The following is a 16,798-nucleotide window of genomic DNA, read 5'->3' as shown; positions in this document are numbered from 1 at the left end:
GTTGAGTTTGGTTTGGATCAAAGAAGGTTAAACTTCTCATTTTGTCAAGAGCAACTTCAAGACTTTAACTCATTGGCCATTGAGGGAAAAAAGGGATGAAGATGAAAGGGATGGGGGTAAGAAGTCAACAAACAATTCCAATTGATCAAGGGATAACTCCTCCTTGATCAAATTCATTCATCTTTCTAAGTGATGGTCCTTAAGAACTTTCAAACCACAAGATTCAATGAATTTGATCAAAGTTGAATCAATTCAACCTCAATCAACACCAAACAGAAGAGAAATGAATATAACAAATCAAGAGGTCAGTGATATTTTTTTGGTATTTTTTGAATTAAAAGAAAATACAAATAAAAAATAAACAAACCAAAAGGAACCTCAAATATAATTCAAAGCCACTTCAAAAAGTCCAATTAAATTCTCATAGGTTCAACATAGTCAAACAAACTTTGACTAATTTTCTCACAAATTTTTGGAATCAGAAAGTAATTAAAACCAATTAAAACAATTAAAAATAGCATAATATGAATTAAAATCTCAAATAATCTCAAAATAATCAAGAAATTGTTAAGACTATTTTTCATTGACTTATCATGATCCACAAATGCTATGAAAATATTTTTGTATTTTTTAAAAGTCATAAAGTATTTTAAAATGAATTAAAATCATTAAAAACCAAGTAATTCATAAAAAAATATCAAATGATGTCACAAAAATAATTAAGAATCATAATATGAAACAAGATTTTTCAAGAATTTTTTTGGAATTGGTCTCATATTTTTTTGACTTCAAATGAATTTTTAATGAATTTTTGAAAATAAAATGATTTAATAGAAAATAAAAATAAGCGGAAAAAGCAGAGCCACGTGATCCAGTTCATTAATTGACGTGGCACAAGGCAATGGTTTAGATCTGATGACACACGGTGCACTCAAGTCAAACGCGCCACACAAAGAATTAAATGAAGTATTTAAAATGAATGAACAAGATTAGATCGTGGCATGGAGATCCAAGGGCCCTAGCGTGCACACGTGGTGGTGGTGATGGAAACCACCATCTTCTTCGGCGAAACAACAAAGTCCGGCCACATTTGCAGAAAAATAAAACAATGAAAATTAAAAACAAGGCCATGGAAATGAAGCTCGTGTGATGTAGATAATCACTATACCAATGGATTTCCCTCACTCTTCCTATATTGAGAGAAAGGTGAAGGAGAAAATCATGGTGTCCACACGGATTTCTCATGAAATGAAAAATTAAATGCATCAACATCTTGCCTCAAGTGTGAGGACTTCAAAAAACCTCAGAAAAACAAGCAAACTACATTGAATTAGGAGTTTCAAATCCAAAAAGTTTGAATGGATACCTTCAAATTAATGAACCTCTGGCCATGAATTCTCCAAGATCTTTGCTCCTCTTTGATCCTTGAGTGTAATAGAAGTGATTGGCTAAGGAATCTGACTTTAAAACTCAGCTAATGATGCTGAATTTCAAGCTCAAAAATCAGAGAAAAAATGGAATGATTCCTTTGATGAGGGTGTGGTTTCACTTCTGCAGCACTTGGGATCTCCAAAAGGTTCCCCAAATGAAGCTCATGAGGGTGTTATTTATAGCTGAATGGGGTTGATCACACACTTCTCTCGTGTGCATGGAATTTGAATTTTGATGTGCATGGGCCTTTGTGGGCGTGTGGAAGGCCCATGGATGGCTGAAGCAACATGCTGAGATCAAGTGACATGCATTTGGACATGCACATTGGACTGAAGATGCTTGCAATTCAAGTTATAACATAAAAATACCAAAATGCACATGATTGAAAAGAATTTCAAAACTCACAAATGGTAGACCCAAATGAGTATTGTGAGTAATGGTTGAAAAGCCCTTGAAATAAGTAACAGAAGTCATATTGGGCAAAAAATCATTTGGCATGTGAAAATTGATCAAAACTGGGTTGGAAAATTCAAGTACAAAACATATTCAAATCATTTTGAAAAAGTTCCCCCAAAAACAAGCTTAATCAAGCCCTTCTGTCTTCATGATGCAAGCTACAAATGAAAACATCTCCAACATCAAAGTTGTATATATTTTCAAGATGGTCAATATAGACTCAAATTTTGCATCATTTGGATTTTTTATGACAAAGTTATGGGCATTTGAAGTTGGGTACTTTTTCAAATTCAATGAATTAGGTCCAAGATGACCTATAATGTTTTGCATTATCACATGTATTTTCTTGAGGATTATGAAATTTTGTCAAAAATAAAATTTGAAGAAGACATATAAAGATTTCCAATTCCTTTGGTCTCACCTCAAAATCATAAAAATTAAGGAAGTTATGCCCTTGATAAGTTGACCCAAAATTAGGGTTTCAGTCAAAATGACCTATAATGTTTTGAAATGAATGATGATCTTCCAAGCTTCAAATGGATTTTTGATGAACATGAAAGTTGTTCATATAGTTCTTAGGAATATTTTTTGCTTTTGGGGTCATCTTCATTTGACAAACACATCAAAAATTATATCTCATTGAACCTCAGCTTAGTCAGATGACTTGACTAGTCAACTTTTCAAGGCCAAACTTCCAATCTTGATGAATAAATGATTGAGGGGCCTCAAATAGGCTCATATATGCATAAAAGGATGAATGAAAGAACTTCTCTTGATTAAATTTGATCATAGGTTGAGATTGCTTCATGGGCAAGGCACGGTCAAAGCATAGTGAAATTAGGGTTTCCTTGGGAAACAATCTTCAAGCCCTTTGGGTTATCTTGATCAAATTGGAAAATTGAGATACTTGGGAGACATATATGATTATTAGGAACTTTTTGGACCATTGTCATGTTTTTTCTCATCTTCATCTAGCCATTGCATTGGGCTTAGGAGCCTCTTAGGAGCATTGTCGGGCACATGATCACTTGAGCTTCAAAACAAAAAGAGTTAGTGACATATTTTTGTTCTTTTGATTAGTAATCAAATAAGAAGAGCAATAACATACAATACAAGCATGCTTGGTGATCTCAAAACACTCAAACAAATCCCAACCCTAGGGTTAAGGAGCCAAACATGCTATGATCCTTGAGGCAATGCACTTGTACAATAACATGATGCCATGAGGGATCTTAGGGTCAAAATTAGGGTCTTATAGTCGGGCAATATCCTCTTTCAAATCTTGGTTCTCTTGCTCAAGGTGTTCCATGATCTTTGAATGATTTGCTCGAGTGTTGTACCGATGCGTCAGCTTGTCTTCAAAATAAATGAAGAGCAAAGAGTTAGACCACTGTATCAAGAGCTCGGACCCAAAACATGCTTATGCATGCAATGCTCGTGCATATGATTTGTTTTTTTGTCGAAGGAACTTTATAAGGGTCTATTTGCAAATATTTTGAAAATACTGAACTTTTTAAGACACATGTGGAATAGCAATATAATATTTGGAAACTTTTTACACCAAAGAAGTAGTACATTCTCGGTAACCAAATATAATACAAGAGAAAAGGTGAATAAGCATCCTATGGAGCCCTAGAAGCAGTCGTCTAAAGCCTTCGAGATCGGAAGATACGTCGCACGAAGAATAAATAATCTTAACTCCATCATAAACATGATTATACCAAGAGATATCATCATTAGTGAGAGACATAAGTCTCGTGGACCACCGTAGACATCCCTTGTTCTCCTTGAAGGCAAGCGTCTAAGGCAAGTGAGAAATAAACGACTTGTACAACAGAGGCAGATAGCATACAATGGAACCACCACTCTTTGTATTCCTCATATGCAAAGAGAAATAAGTGTCACCCAACAGAGTCGGAACGGGATTAAGAGAAGAGAAAATCATAATAACGTTCACATCCACGAAGTTGCCGATGTTGGGAAATAACACTAGCGCATAGATGAGGAGTACAAATATGGCTTCAAAAGCTTCCTTACTCATAGCCTTCCCAAACAAGGTAGCTTTGGCAATCAGAAAATCTGACGGGAGAAGACGGAAGCATGTCAGCAATCTCTTGAGAAGACGGAATCTTCTTCAAACCACTGAACGGCAATCAGTCAAGAATAGGTATACCCACATGATAAGCGTACTCCTCTAGTGTAGGCAAAAGCTGGAAATCCGGAAAAGTGAAACACCGATACAGAGGATCGTAGAACTGCACCAACACACTCATCGGACCCTCATCCACCTTGGTAGAGAGATTAGCTAGAAGCTTCCCATGGCGAGCTTTGAACTCTAAGGGCTCTAATACATAAGATGTCAGACGCCTTAACTCTCTCAAGTCGGGTTATCTGAAACTGTACTTCTTTGTATTCCTTCTTTGCTTACAAAAAATCTTATTATCGATGACATGAATGCGGATGAATGCATGAATGCATGGATGCAACAAACACACTCAAGGGTCAAGCAAGTCACACCACACAAAAGGTCACGGGATGGCTCAAGTCATCATCAATATCAATCATCCATTTTGGTGGTCTATGGTTTACACCTTATCAACACCCAAGTTCCATTGATTTTGAGGATATACGAGAACGGATCAACCGCGAATCACGGGTTTGTTGTGAGTCACGAGCATTGAGTCTTGGTTAAGAACCACCCAATGGGAGTGTACTATGGTTAAACCTGACAATCATGTTCTAAAAGGTTCCCATAGTCATCATCCCATCTTTCGGATATTATCGGATAAAACGACTACTCGTCCTCCAAAAATATTCTCAAGAGGAACTCTTATGAGTGTAGTATCGTGTAACAATCGCATCAAGTCTTACACTTGAACGACCTTCGCACTATGTCCTAAAATAGGCCAAGATGGGCTAGGTATCTAAAGTCCTTGGTTTCTAGGGTTCCTATTGGAAAGAGTAATGCGTAACCACGACTACTCGTGTGACATTAGTGATCCCAATAAGACCTCCACCAAGTGAAGGGACTTGCAAGTTAACTTGTTAAGGAATAACTCCACACAAGTCAACAAGACTATTCCATTCTCCTATCATAAGTGCACTCGAGTTTGGGTATAGAACTCATCTCACAAGAAACCACCAAGCATACAAGCAATTAATATGTCAAGCAATTCATACATTACAAACAATACATTCATCCCAAATTTGCACAAAAAATATGCCACAAATAAATATAAACATACAACACATACAAGCAAAAAGTAGGCTAAACCCACGAGGCATTTCCTTTCCCCAGCAGAGTCGCCACTTTTCTATGGCGGGGTTTTCGTTACCTTTAGGTTTATTGACTAAACCAAAAGTCAACATACAATTCGAGTCGCCACCGCATTTTTATTTGTCCAAAGGAAAGTTTAAAAAGAGAACAAAAGCCAAGTAAGAAGTTTTTCAAATCAAAAACTAATAAAAATGTCAGAGATCTAGGTAAGGGGGTTGGTTATGAAATGGGAAGGTTTTACGCACCCAAAATATCCTTAGTACTCTAAGGGAACTTCTTTTTGTAAATATGTGTTGTAGGTTGGTATTTGTGAAAATATTTGTGCAAAAGATTGGAGGGATGAGAAGAGAATAGATTATATTTACAAATTTTGTTTTTTGAATGGATGAATCCATTGCCTACGTACCATCACAAAGGAGGATCAAAACCTCGTAGTTCATGGTAAAAATTTCAAAGATTCATGAATTGGTTTTAATCAAAAGCCTTAAGGTCTTTTGTTATCAAAGGGAGAAAACTCAACCTAAACCAACAATCCACCATGTGAGGAAGGCTTCAACATGCTAGTGAGGGGTTAACCCTATAATAAGCATGGAAGACTTATAATCCAACACTAAGGATGAGGTGAGATTTACATCAACCACTATGATAACTCAAACCTATGAATAATGTTTTTGAAAAGGTTTTAACAAGTGGCCATTGGAACCACAAAAACAACTTGAAATGGGTTATATTTACAAGTTAGATTTATTTACAAAATAAGGTCAAAGTTGGATTAGAGTTTATTTACAATGAGTATTTTATGAAAATGGTTTGAAAAGTCAGAGGCTTAAGGCCTAGGTTTCTAATTTGAAATAAAGTCAAAGTTTTGAAAATGATTTTTGGCTTGGTTAGAGTGGGGAGAAGAGAGAAGGGTTATTCCTAAAGCATACAAAAATAAGATGGGAGAGATGACCCTTGGAGTTCCTTTTCTTGGAGTCATAGAGATGACTTAAGATGCTCCTTTCCTTTGGATTTAGCACACAAAACAAGCAATCAAATAATTTGAATTCAAGCTCCTAGGATCTCCATTTGGCTTGTATCTTAACTTGGCTACTCATGATAATGGTCCTCTTTTCACAATCTTAAGATGGGATCTCTATCACACAAAATCACACATCAAAAAGCTCACAACATAATAAAGGGAATGGACAAAGAATAAGTTTGAAGAGAAGTCCTTTGATGTCAACTTTGAATTTTATCATTCTAAAGGCATGAGGCCTAGTTGCTCTTCAACATATTTTGCATTCTAAATGCATGAGGCCTAGTTTCTCTTGAACTCCTTTAAGCATGGGTAAATCCTAATTCTAAGTCCTTTCTCCTTTTGCATTTTGGTTCACATCAAAACAAACACAAACAACACAAAATAGCAATATATTTATATACAATAATGGGCTCAAATGAGCAAAAGAAAAATGACATAAACATAAAATATGTGCTTGTAAGACCCTAAATTTGACCTTAAGATCCCTCATGGCATTATATCATTGCCCATTGCATTGCCTCAAGGATCATAGCATGTTTGGCTCCTTAACCCTAGGGGTGGGACTTGTGTGAGTGGTTTGAGACCACCAAGCATACTTGAATTGTATATTATTGCTTTTCTTATTTTTTTTACTAACCAAAAGCACAAAAATATGTCACTAACTCTTTTTTTTAAGCTCAAGTGATCATGTGCTCCCATGCTCCTAGGAGGCTCCTAAGCTCAATGAAGTGGCTAGATGAAGATGAGAAAAAGCATGAAAATGGTCCACAAAGCTCCTAATCATCATATATGTCTCCCAAGTATCTCAATTTTCCAATTTGATCAAGATAACCCAAAGGGCTTGAGGATTGTTTCCCAAGGAAACCCTAATTCAACTGTGCTTTGACTGTGCCTTACTCATGAAGCAACCTCAACATATGATCAAATTCAATCAAGGGAAGTTATTTAATTCATAATTTTATGAATATATTAGCCTATGTGAGGATCCTCAATCATTCATTCATCAAAATTTGAAGTTTGACCTTGAGAAGTTGACCAGTCAAGTCATCTGACTAAGCTGAGGTTCAATGAGCTATACTTTTTGATGTGTTTGTAAAATGAAGATGACCCCAAGAGAAACAATTTTCTTAATAACCATATTAACAACTTTCATGTTCATCAAAAATCCATTTGAAGTTTGGAAGATCATTATTCATTTCAAAACATTATAGGTCATTTTGACTGAAACCCTAATTTTGGGTCAACTCCCCAAGGACCTAACTTCTTTATGTTTTATGATTTTGAGGTGAGACCAAATGCATTGGAAATTTTAAGATGTCTACTTAAATTTTTATGTTGGACAAAATTTCATAATCATAAAAGAAACACATGTGATAATACAAAACATTATAGGTCACTTTGGACCTAAGTCATTGAATTTGAAAAATGCCCAACTTCAAGTGCCCATAACTTTCTCATGAAAAATCCAAATGATGCCAAAATTTGAGTCTAAATTGACCATCTTGAAAAGATCTATAACTTTTATGTTGGACGTTTTTCCATTTGAGGCTTGCATCATTGAAACAGAAGGGCTTGAAGTTGCTTGCTTTTGGTAAAAAATTTCAAAGGGAACCTAGACATGTTTTGTATCCCAAACTTCACAGCCAGTTTTCATAAATTTCCAAACTTCAAATGAATTTTTGCCCAACATGACTTTTGTTCGTCATTTCAAGGGCTTTCCAACCATTACTCACATTAATTTTTTGGACTTTTCATGAGTGAGTTTCAAAGAGCTTAATGTTTATGTTCAATTTTGCATTTCACATTAAAACTTCATGTGCAAGCAAATGCAGCTCCAATTACACATCCAATTCACTTCTATATGTGAGTTCAGCATGGATTTTCATTCACTTTTGGGCCTCACATGCGCCTGTACAGGCCCGTGCATGGAGGATCCAATTTTCATGCACACAAGGGAAAGCATTGCTTTGCATCCATTCCAGCTATAAATAGAAGCTCATGCTCATTCAAAAACCAACCACAAGGAGATCTGAAATGTTGCTGAATTGGAAACCAAACCCTCACCTAAAGGAATTTTAGTTTTTCTATTTCATTTTCAAGCTTGAATTTCAACATCATTAGTTGGTCTTCAAGTCTTAATTCCTTAACCTTGCATCACCATCACACTTCCAGATCAAAATTGGATCAAGAGCTTGGACAATTTGTGTTGTTTGAAGCTCTATTTCAGAGGTATATCACTAAACTTTTTTGATTCAGATCTTGAAATATAATGTGAATTGCTTTGGTTTTTGTTGTTTTCTGAAGTCCTCAAGCATGAGGAAGGCCAGTGGTGGTCTCAATTTTGCAAATCGTGCCATTTCAGATCAAACACCATGGTCTTCAAGCTCAGGTTTCTCTTTAAATAGGAACTTTGAGGAGAATCCATGGTTACAGGGGTGATGTACATCACCTCAGCTTCATTTTGATACCTTGCTTTTTCATTTTCATTAAGGTTTAATTTCCTGCGCGTGGTGGCCGGAATTGGTTGTCTGGTCGGAGAAGATGGTGGCTTCCACCACCATCCCCACGTGGAAGCCTTGGAACCTTTGGATCATGATGCAACATTCTAATCGTGGCCTTCCAATGTTATGACTTATTTTAAATCCATGTGTTGCGCGCTTGACCAAGGATCACCATGTGACCGCGCCTCTGAACCCTCAGATTAATGCTACGTCAATTAATGAAATGATCTAGTGGCTGCACATTTTTGCTATTTTCCTATTTTCTAATTAATTCCATTTAATTCCTTTTATTTTCAAAAATTTATAAATATTTTATTTGAAGTCACAAAAATATGAGACTAATGCCAAAAAAAATCTTGAAAAATCTAGTTTCATATTTTGATTTTTAATTATTTTTGTGACTTCATTTAATATTTTTTGTGAATTATTTGTTTTTTAATAGTTTCAATTCAAAAAAAATACCAAAAATTTTTGCATTCATTTTTAATTCAAAAAAAATACCAAAAAATTATGATTGACTTGTTGACTTGTAATCTTCATTTCTTTTTTGTTTAACATTGATTGATGATGACTTGGTTCACATTTGACCAATAGAGTTTGATACTTGAATTCTCTTTCCCTCCCTTTCATCTTCATCCCATTCTTTTTATCATTTGACCAATGAGTTAATGTCTTATGGTTGGTCTTGAAAAATGAGAGGTTTAACCTTCTTTGATCCAAACCAAACTCAACTTGATCCAAGATCAAGTGAGTTGTTTTGTGTCCAAGATAGGTTGCTTTTTGGTCAAGAAAATAACCTAAAGTCCATACAAGGTCTTTCCCCTTTTGTTTTGGCATGGTAAGTTTGTGGAGCTTGGCTTACTAGTCATGATCTCTAACTTGTGTTTATTTGCCTATAGTTCTATTGACCGGGCTCAGATAGGTGTGACTACAACATTAGTCCACTTACGATTGCTTAACATAGCACTACATTGACTTTTTCAAAATATTTTCATAAATACTCATTGTGAATAAATATTAAATCCTACTTTGATTCCCTTTTTGTGAATACATCTAACTTATAAATACAACTCACTTCAAGTTATTTTTGTGGTTCCAATGGCCACCTTTGTTAAAACTTCTCATAAACATTAGTCATAGGTTTGAGTTATCATAGTGGTTGATGTGAATCTCACCTTATCCTTAGTGATTAGATTATAAGTCTTCCATACTTATTATAGGGTTAACCCCTCACTAGTATGTTAAAGCCTTCCTCACATGGTGGATTGTTGGTTTAGGTTGAGTTTTCTCCCTTTGATAACAAAAGACCTTAAGGCTTTTGATCAAATCAATTCACCAATCTTTGTGATTTTTACCCCGAACTACGAGGTTTTGATCCTCCTTTGTGATGGTACGTAGGCAATGGGTTCATCCATTCAAACAACAAAATTTGTAAATATAATCTATTCTCTTCTCATCCCTCCAATCTTTTGCACAAATCTTTTCACAAATACCAACCTACAACACATATTTGCAAAAAGGGTTCCCTTAGTGTACTAAGGATGTTTTGGATGCGTAAAACCTTCCCATTTCATAACCAACCCCCTTACCTAGATCTCTGACATTTTTATTAGTTTTTGATTTGAAAAACTTCTTACCTTGGCTTTTGTTCGCTTTTTAGCCTTTCCTTTGGACAAATAAAAGTGTGGTGGCGACTCGAATTGTATGTTTACTTTTGGTTTAGTCAATAAACCTAAAGGTAACGAAAACCCCGCTACATAAACTTTGTGGACCATTGTCATGCTTTTTCTCATCTTCATCTAGCCATTGCATTGGGCTTAGGAGCTCCTAGGAGCATTGTGGAGCACATGATCACTTAAGCTTCAAAACAAAAAGAGTTAGTGACATATTTTTGTGCTTTTGGTTAGTAATCAAATAAGAAATGCAATAACATACAATACAAGCATGCTTGGTGATCTCAAAACACTTAAACAAGTCCCAACCCTAGGGTTAAGGAGCCCAAACATGCTATGATCCTTGAGGCAATGCATTTGTGCAATAACATGATGCCATGAGGGATCTTAGGGTCAAAATTAGGGTCTTACAGAGTGGATGGCAATCAGTGATCATCAAGGATAACACATGAGAAACCCTTCCCAAAGAAAGCATGGTATCACGGAACTGAACACTAGTGGTGATATTCTTTCTTAGAATAAGTTGTTGATCCAAACAGTTGATTAATGCACCAAACAAGTATGAAAGTTGCCATAATAACTAAAAGAAATGCATGAAGTACCACGACAAAGGTAGATTATATTTTGCAAAGTCTGTAGTGGATACAATCCAACTTGATTTTCTCTTTACTAATGAAGAAGAAAACTATGTAGGAAACCAAATACATGGAAAATATCATAAAAATAACAATAACTTCTCACATAGAAACAATTTTCATCAAGGATGGAGATTCAAAGTTGGTTCATCCTAAAAACAACATTTTCAACATTACTCACAAGCACCTCCACAATAAGATAAAATAAAAAAAATGGAGGATATGATCAATCAATTAATGCATGTGTCTATGGTCTTCCCCAAAAATATAAAATCCTCCATAAAAAACCTTGAAAAATAGGTAGGTCAATTAGCCAAGCAGTTACCACATCTCTCAAGAAACACATTTAGTGCAAATAAAAGGAACAACCCAAAGGATCATTGTAGTGTGGTTCTTGTGGATGAAATGATTGTTGTTAAAGCCATAAAAAGGAGTTGAAGGACCTAAATAAGGAAATTTATGGGATGAAACCTGCAAAGTTAATCAACAAGATCTACCCAAGTAAGAAGCTGACTCTGGTGTAGTCGTATTACATGTTTCTATAGGTAGTATGAAAGTTTGAAATGCACTTATTGATTTAGGTGAAATTATGAATATAATACCATTATCAGTGGTATAAAGGATTGGGTATATGCAAATAGAGCCAACTGCATAATTATTGCAATGGCAAACAAAACATGTAAGACACTGGTGGGAATTGTTAAAGACGTAATGATACAGATTGATAAATTTTCATTCCTTGTAGATTTTGTGATACTAGACATTAAAGCATATCCAAATATGCCTTTCAACCTAGGAAGACCATTCATGAAAACCATGAGGATGCTCGTGGGCATTGATAAAGGTGAATTAATGGTTAGGATCAAAGATCGTGAGGTATACTATAAGGTGGTTGGTATTACGTCAACTGTTAATCGTCAAGCTACTGGCGTTAAAAAATGCTTGTTAGGAGGCAACCCAGCCCATTTAGAGTTTACCTAGTTAGTCTTTTATTTTTTTTCTTTCAAAAATCATAGTTGAAGTACCAAAATATATATATAAAAAAAGTCAAGGAACCTCACTAGGCACACTTATACATGGGCTGAACTTCTCTCAACGTGCCTAGGGATGGTGTTAGCCCATTTCTCTCCTAGTATAGAGATTCTCAGCAAATGAGAGATTTGTTATAGCATCATTGGAAAATGGGATCAAACTTAAAATCACCCACTCCAATCATTTTTTCTCACTCTAATAATCTCTCTCACACATGAAAAAAGATCCTAACACACACTAGAAACACCCATACAAGAAGAAAAATTTCACATTTGCCACTTTAATTCAATTTGGAGATTTTTCAAGTATGTTAGTTTTTGCTTTGTATGCTCTAAAACTTCTGCATTATGAAGATGGATGAAGAGCAGGTAAATATGATGGAGAAATGTGATACGACATTGCTCCAAACAATGCCAACAAAAATGAAGGATCCAAGTAAGTTTACCATCTCTTGCACTATTGGTGGGGTTGAGATCCCACATGCTCTATGTGATTTAGAGTCGAGTATCAATTTAATACCTATAAATAAGGTGAAGGAATTAAAGTTTGGAGAGATCATGCCTAGTAATGTAACTCCTACTTTAACTAATTTATTGGTTACTCATCATCATGGTGTTCTACAAGATGTGTTAGTACATGTCGATAGTTTAGTTTTTCCTGCAGATTTTGTGATGGTAGATATGAAGGGAGACACAGGTGGCTCAGCTATTCTCGAACTCCCATTTTTGGGGACCGGGAAAATGTTAATAGATTTGGAAACAGGTGAACTTAGTTTGAAGTTCAATAATGAAAAAGTGGTGTTTAATGCTTATGAATGGACATTGTATGCAGATGATCTGGAAACATGCTACTAGATAGAAGATAAAGGCATCAAGGATAACAAAGGAAGGAATAAAGGACAAGCATCTGGCGTGAGGGTATCCCTTGCTCCTGACGTGCCTTAGGCATAGTCCATCAAGTTAATGACACTAAAGAAGTCTTGGGTGGGAGGAAACCCATCAGTAAGGTGTTTTTAAAAGTTTGATTTTATTTTATTTGATTAAACATGTCAATTTTTCTCTGTTATATGGAAAGAAAAGAATGCAGCTGAAAACAAAGTACATAAGAGACATGTGAAAGAAAATAAGAGAGGAAAAAAGAAGAAAAAAGAAAGCCCATGGAAAAATCATGCAGCTCATCCCAAGCATGATAGGGCTATATGGCGTGCGCGATGGCTTTATAACTCGTGCAATAGAGACAATGAGACTCTGGGAACCGTTGGTATCGCACGTGAAATAGACGCATAACACATATAATAGAGACGTTGGCTGAGAGACGTTGGAAGAATGTTAGCATCGCAAGTGTGATAGACGCATAACGTGCGCGATGAGGACGAAAAAATGACTATAAATAGAGATTTTCAAATCTCTTTTTCTCACAACCCTTTTCTCTAATCTCTCTTAACCTCAAATTTATTCTAAACACCAGTTTCTACTCAATTTTTCTCTCAGTGAGATGTTATTTTTGTGTTGTTGCAAGCATAACGGCTTCAAAGAGAGGTAAAGTTACAAGAGGTTCATCATCACGCACTACTCCGGCACCAAATGCACCAACTTTTCCAAATCTGAAGTTTCTTTCTGAAGCAAATGCTGAAAAGTATTTAAAGTTGATTGACTATCATATTATGAGAGAAAGAGCTTCTACATACGATAATCTAGGAGGTTTTGAAGGATTGGTGGAAATGTTACAGCAGCGATAATGGGTAAGTTTTAATAGTTTAATTCAGGAAACCAACAAAGCCATTGGCCTCGAGTTTTATGCAAATGATGCTTTTAAGTGATGTGGGTTCTTATACTTCATATGTGTGAGATAAGTACATCGATTACTCTGCTAGTACTATTAATTCTCTTTTGATTTTTTCAACCTTCTCCCATATGTGCTCTTAAAACTTATAGAAATAAGCATTGTGTTATAAACGAAGCCATGACCCAAGAAATGCTTGATGCTTTCTGTAGACCTGAGGATGAATGGGTGATTGAGTGTGGCTTAGCGTTGAGGCTTAAAATTGTTGAATTTCGCCTAGTCCCTAGGGTATGGGCGACATTATTTGTGCAAACTCTAGAAGTCGCCTATAATCAGTCACTATTTATTGTGAAGAGGTGCTTAGGACGTTTAGATCTTTTTAGGGGTGAGCCTATTAATTAGGGTGCTTAATTTATGAAAATATTAAAAATATAGCTAACACTACACAATGATCTTGTAGGAATTTTGTGTTATTAATAAGTTATGTAGGAGAGTCGGAGTACCCACCTACCCAGATGATGATTTGATAGGTCCACAAGTTCCCATCAACGCTTCGACAATTAGGAGGCTTCAACATAATCACCCAGCAGAAGCAACTCAACCAGATCTAGAGGATAATCAATAAGGAAATGAAGAAGATTTCTACCAACCTCAGGTGCAGCAGCAGTTGATACATGTTCAAGGAAATCAACAGGCATCCTAATTTCAAAGAAGGATGGAAGCTCATGCAGTGGGAGTAACAAGGTGGATATCAAAAATTTCACCACCTTTTATGCTGAACCCTCCATATTTGCACCAGTATTCATAAACTTCTACAACCAACAAGAAGATCATATGACTGCTCAAAGTTTAAGAGCATGCTTTGCAAGCACCAAAGAGATGAGAATTATTTTAGAAATCAAGATCAAGAGCAAGAGAGAAGAAGAGAACACATGAGATCATAATGGACCCGACAAAATAATGATTTCAACAACACCATGAATGGCATGCATTATCTTTTCTACAATGATAACATGTGAAGAAGACATGTAGTCAGTTTTTAGTTTCTAGAAGTTTTTTTTTCTTTTCTAATGTATGCCCAGCGAAGAGTAATAAAACTTATAAGTACTTCTCCCCATTGTATAATTCTAATCAGTTTTGTCTTTAATGAATGAGTAAACCTTACGAATTGAATGAAAATGATAAAAATAGAGTCAACAGACTTGTACTCGGCCTTCAGATACCTCAACTAGTAAGGTTTGAGCCAACTTATTTCCACAGTTTACTATTCTATTCATTGGGTGTATCCATGCATTATTGTTTTATCAGGTTTGACCTATTTCCAATTCAATTTGTTTGGTTTGATTTACACATGCACATGCAGTTGTTTTCTATGAACTTTGAGCCTTTTTTAAACCATCATGTAGTAATAGGAAAACTCGCTTTCTAACCAATTTGAGCTTGGCCCTTCTTTCGGTGACTAAGCCTTATTTATTAGCCATGTGACTTGAAAGATTACATCTTCTCATCCTCTATTTGGAGTTAGGTAGAAATGTTTAGTTCTAAAGTTGTATGAAATATAATAAGTTTGGGGTTGCTCTTGGAAGTGAGCAAGGTTTAAGTTCGGGGTTGGGGTACTAGAGAAAAAACGGTCAAAAAATCAATTTTTTTGAGAAAATAAGAAGTTAAAAATAACTTCTTCAAAAAAGGGGGAAAATAATGCAAATGAATATTGAGGACCATAATAGACATATCTCTAGCACCATTGATCAGGAAAAGAGTGGCATGACACAATATGAGAACTAGGTACCTAACTCTAAAGGTTTAAACCTACTTTCCAAAAAATGTTCTACCCGAACATAAGCCAAGTTACAACCAAAAAAGCACTTAAATGTGTTTTTTTTAACGAATTCTACTAGAAAATGATCAAGCTTAATATAAATTATTTTGCATGTTGATTGAGAGACTACCCTGTCAATTGAGTGAGTCATGGTGAGATGAGAGACATGTTAAGTACTGGTCAAAGATTGAGGATTGCTTTTGAATTTTCTAGATTGCAGTTGGAATCTAAAATGGTGGTCAGCTAAAACAAAGTTCATATGAGAGACATGTTAAGTACTGGTCAAAGATTGAGGATGTTTTTTGAATTTCTCGTCCAATGCACCACCCCTTTGACTAGAGAGTTAACCCTTGTTTCATCACGAAGTAGTTGCATCTGGTTGTGTCGTCTGGCCATGCCATCTTGCACCTAGAGCGCCTATGTAAAGCCTAGCGAGCCTTGTTTCTTCTAGGTTTTTCTTTGTCTTAGTTTTTGCATGTTGAATAGTTGTTTTCCAGTACTTTCCACATGGTTTTTATTAATGCATATAAGAAAAGTCCAAACATGTTTTTTTTCTTACTTTCCATAGATAAATTGGGGGATTTTTATATTAATTTATTTATAAAATAAGTTAATAAGTTCTGATGTTTTTAAAGTAAATATGGAACTTATCACACACACAAAAATGATATCAGGTTTCAGAATAGTAATATTGAGTTTGATAGAAACATTCTTCATGTTAAACAATTTGTCTATATGGCATTTAATTCTTTCAAAGGGGAACATGTACTCTTCAATCACAATTTCACAATTATTAAATGCTTTGACATCAATGTCGACCTCCTCCCACTCCTAGAAGCATACAATTTAATTGGTGTTTTCCTAATTATAATTCGACTAAGTGCAACATAGATAGAGTTTCAAGAGGAAATTTTGAAATATCAACTTGTGGTGACATATTTAGGGGAAAGTCATTTCACGCGTTGATAAAAAATAATAATTTTTTAACTATAAAAATGTTGTTAATGTTTGAGAATTAACATTCATGTTGATCCTTATGTAGATCTATGTACTTACAGGTATAATGAGAGAACACATATATCTATCGTGTGTTGCTTATAAAAGAAAAAACTACAGTATAAAAATGCTTCATCGTGTTGAACTTCCTAATTGATGAGGGAAACTATTACAG

General features: G+C 35.3%; 1 protein-coding gene across 1 annotated transcript; it reads left to right on the top strand.

The window, feature by feature from the left end:
- Positions 1 to 11,657: 11,657 nt before the first annotated feature.
- LOC127080162 (uncharacterized) lies at positions 11,658 to 12,880 on the top strand. Its single transcript, XM_051020493.1, has 2 exons — positions 11,658 to 11,870; positions 12,380 to 12,880. Exons 1-2 carry the CDS (start codon positions 11,658 to 11,660, stop codon positions 12,878 to 12,880), a joined length of 714 nt encoding a protein of 237 aa, XP_050876450.1.
- Positions 12,881 to 16,798: the final 3,918 nt, after the last annotated feature.

This window comes from Lathyrus oleraceus, chromosome 5 (assembly GCF_024323335.1).
Source record: "Lathyrus oleraceus cultivar Zhongwan6 chromosome 5, CAAS_Psat_ZW6_1.0, whole genome shotgun sequence".
Lineage (NCBI taxonomy): Eukaryota > Viridiplantae > Streptophyta > Magnoliopsida > Fabales > Fabaceae > Lathyrus > Lathyrus oleraceus.
Note: the sequence above shows the minus strand (reverse complement) of the source record. Positions and strands in the feature narration are given on the sequence as shown.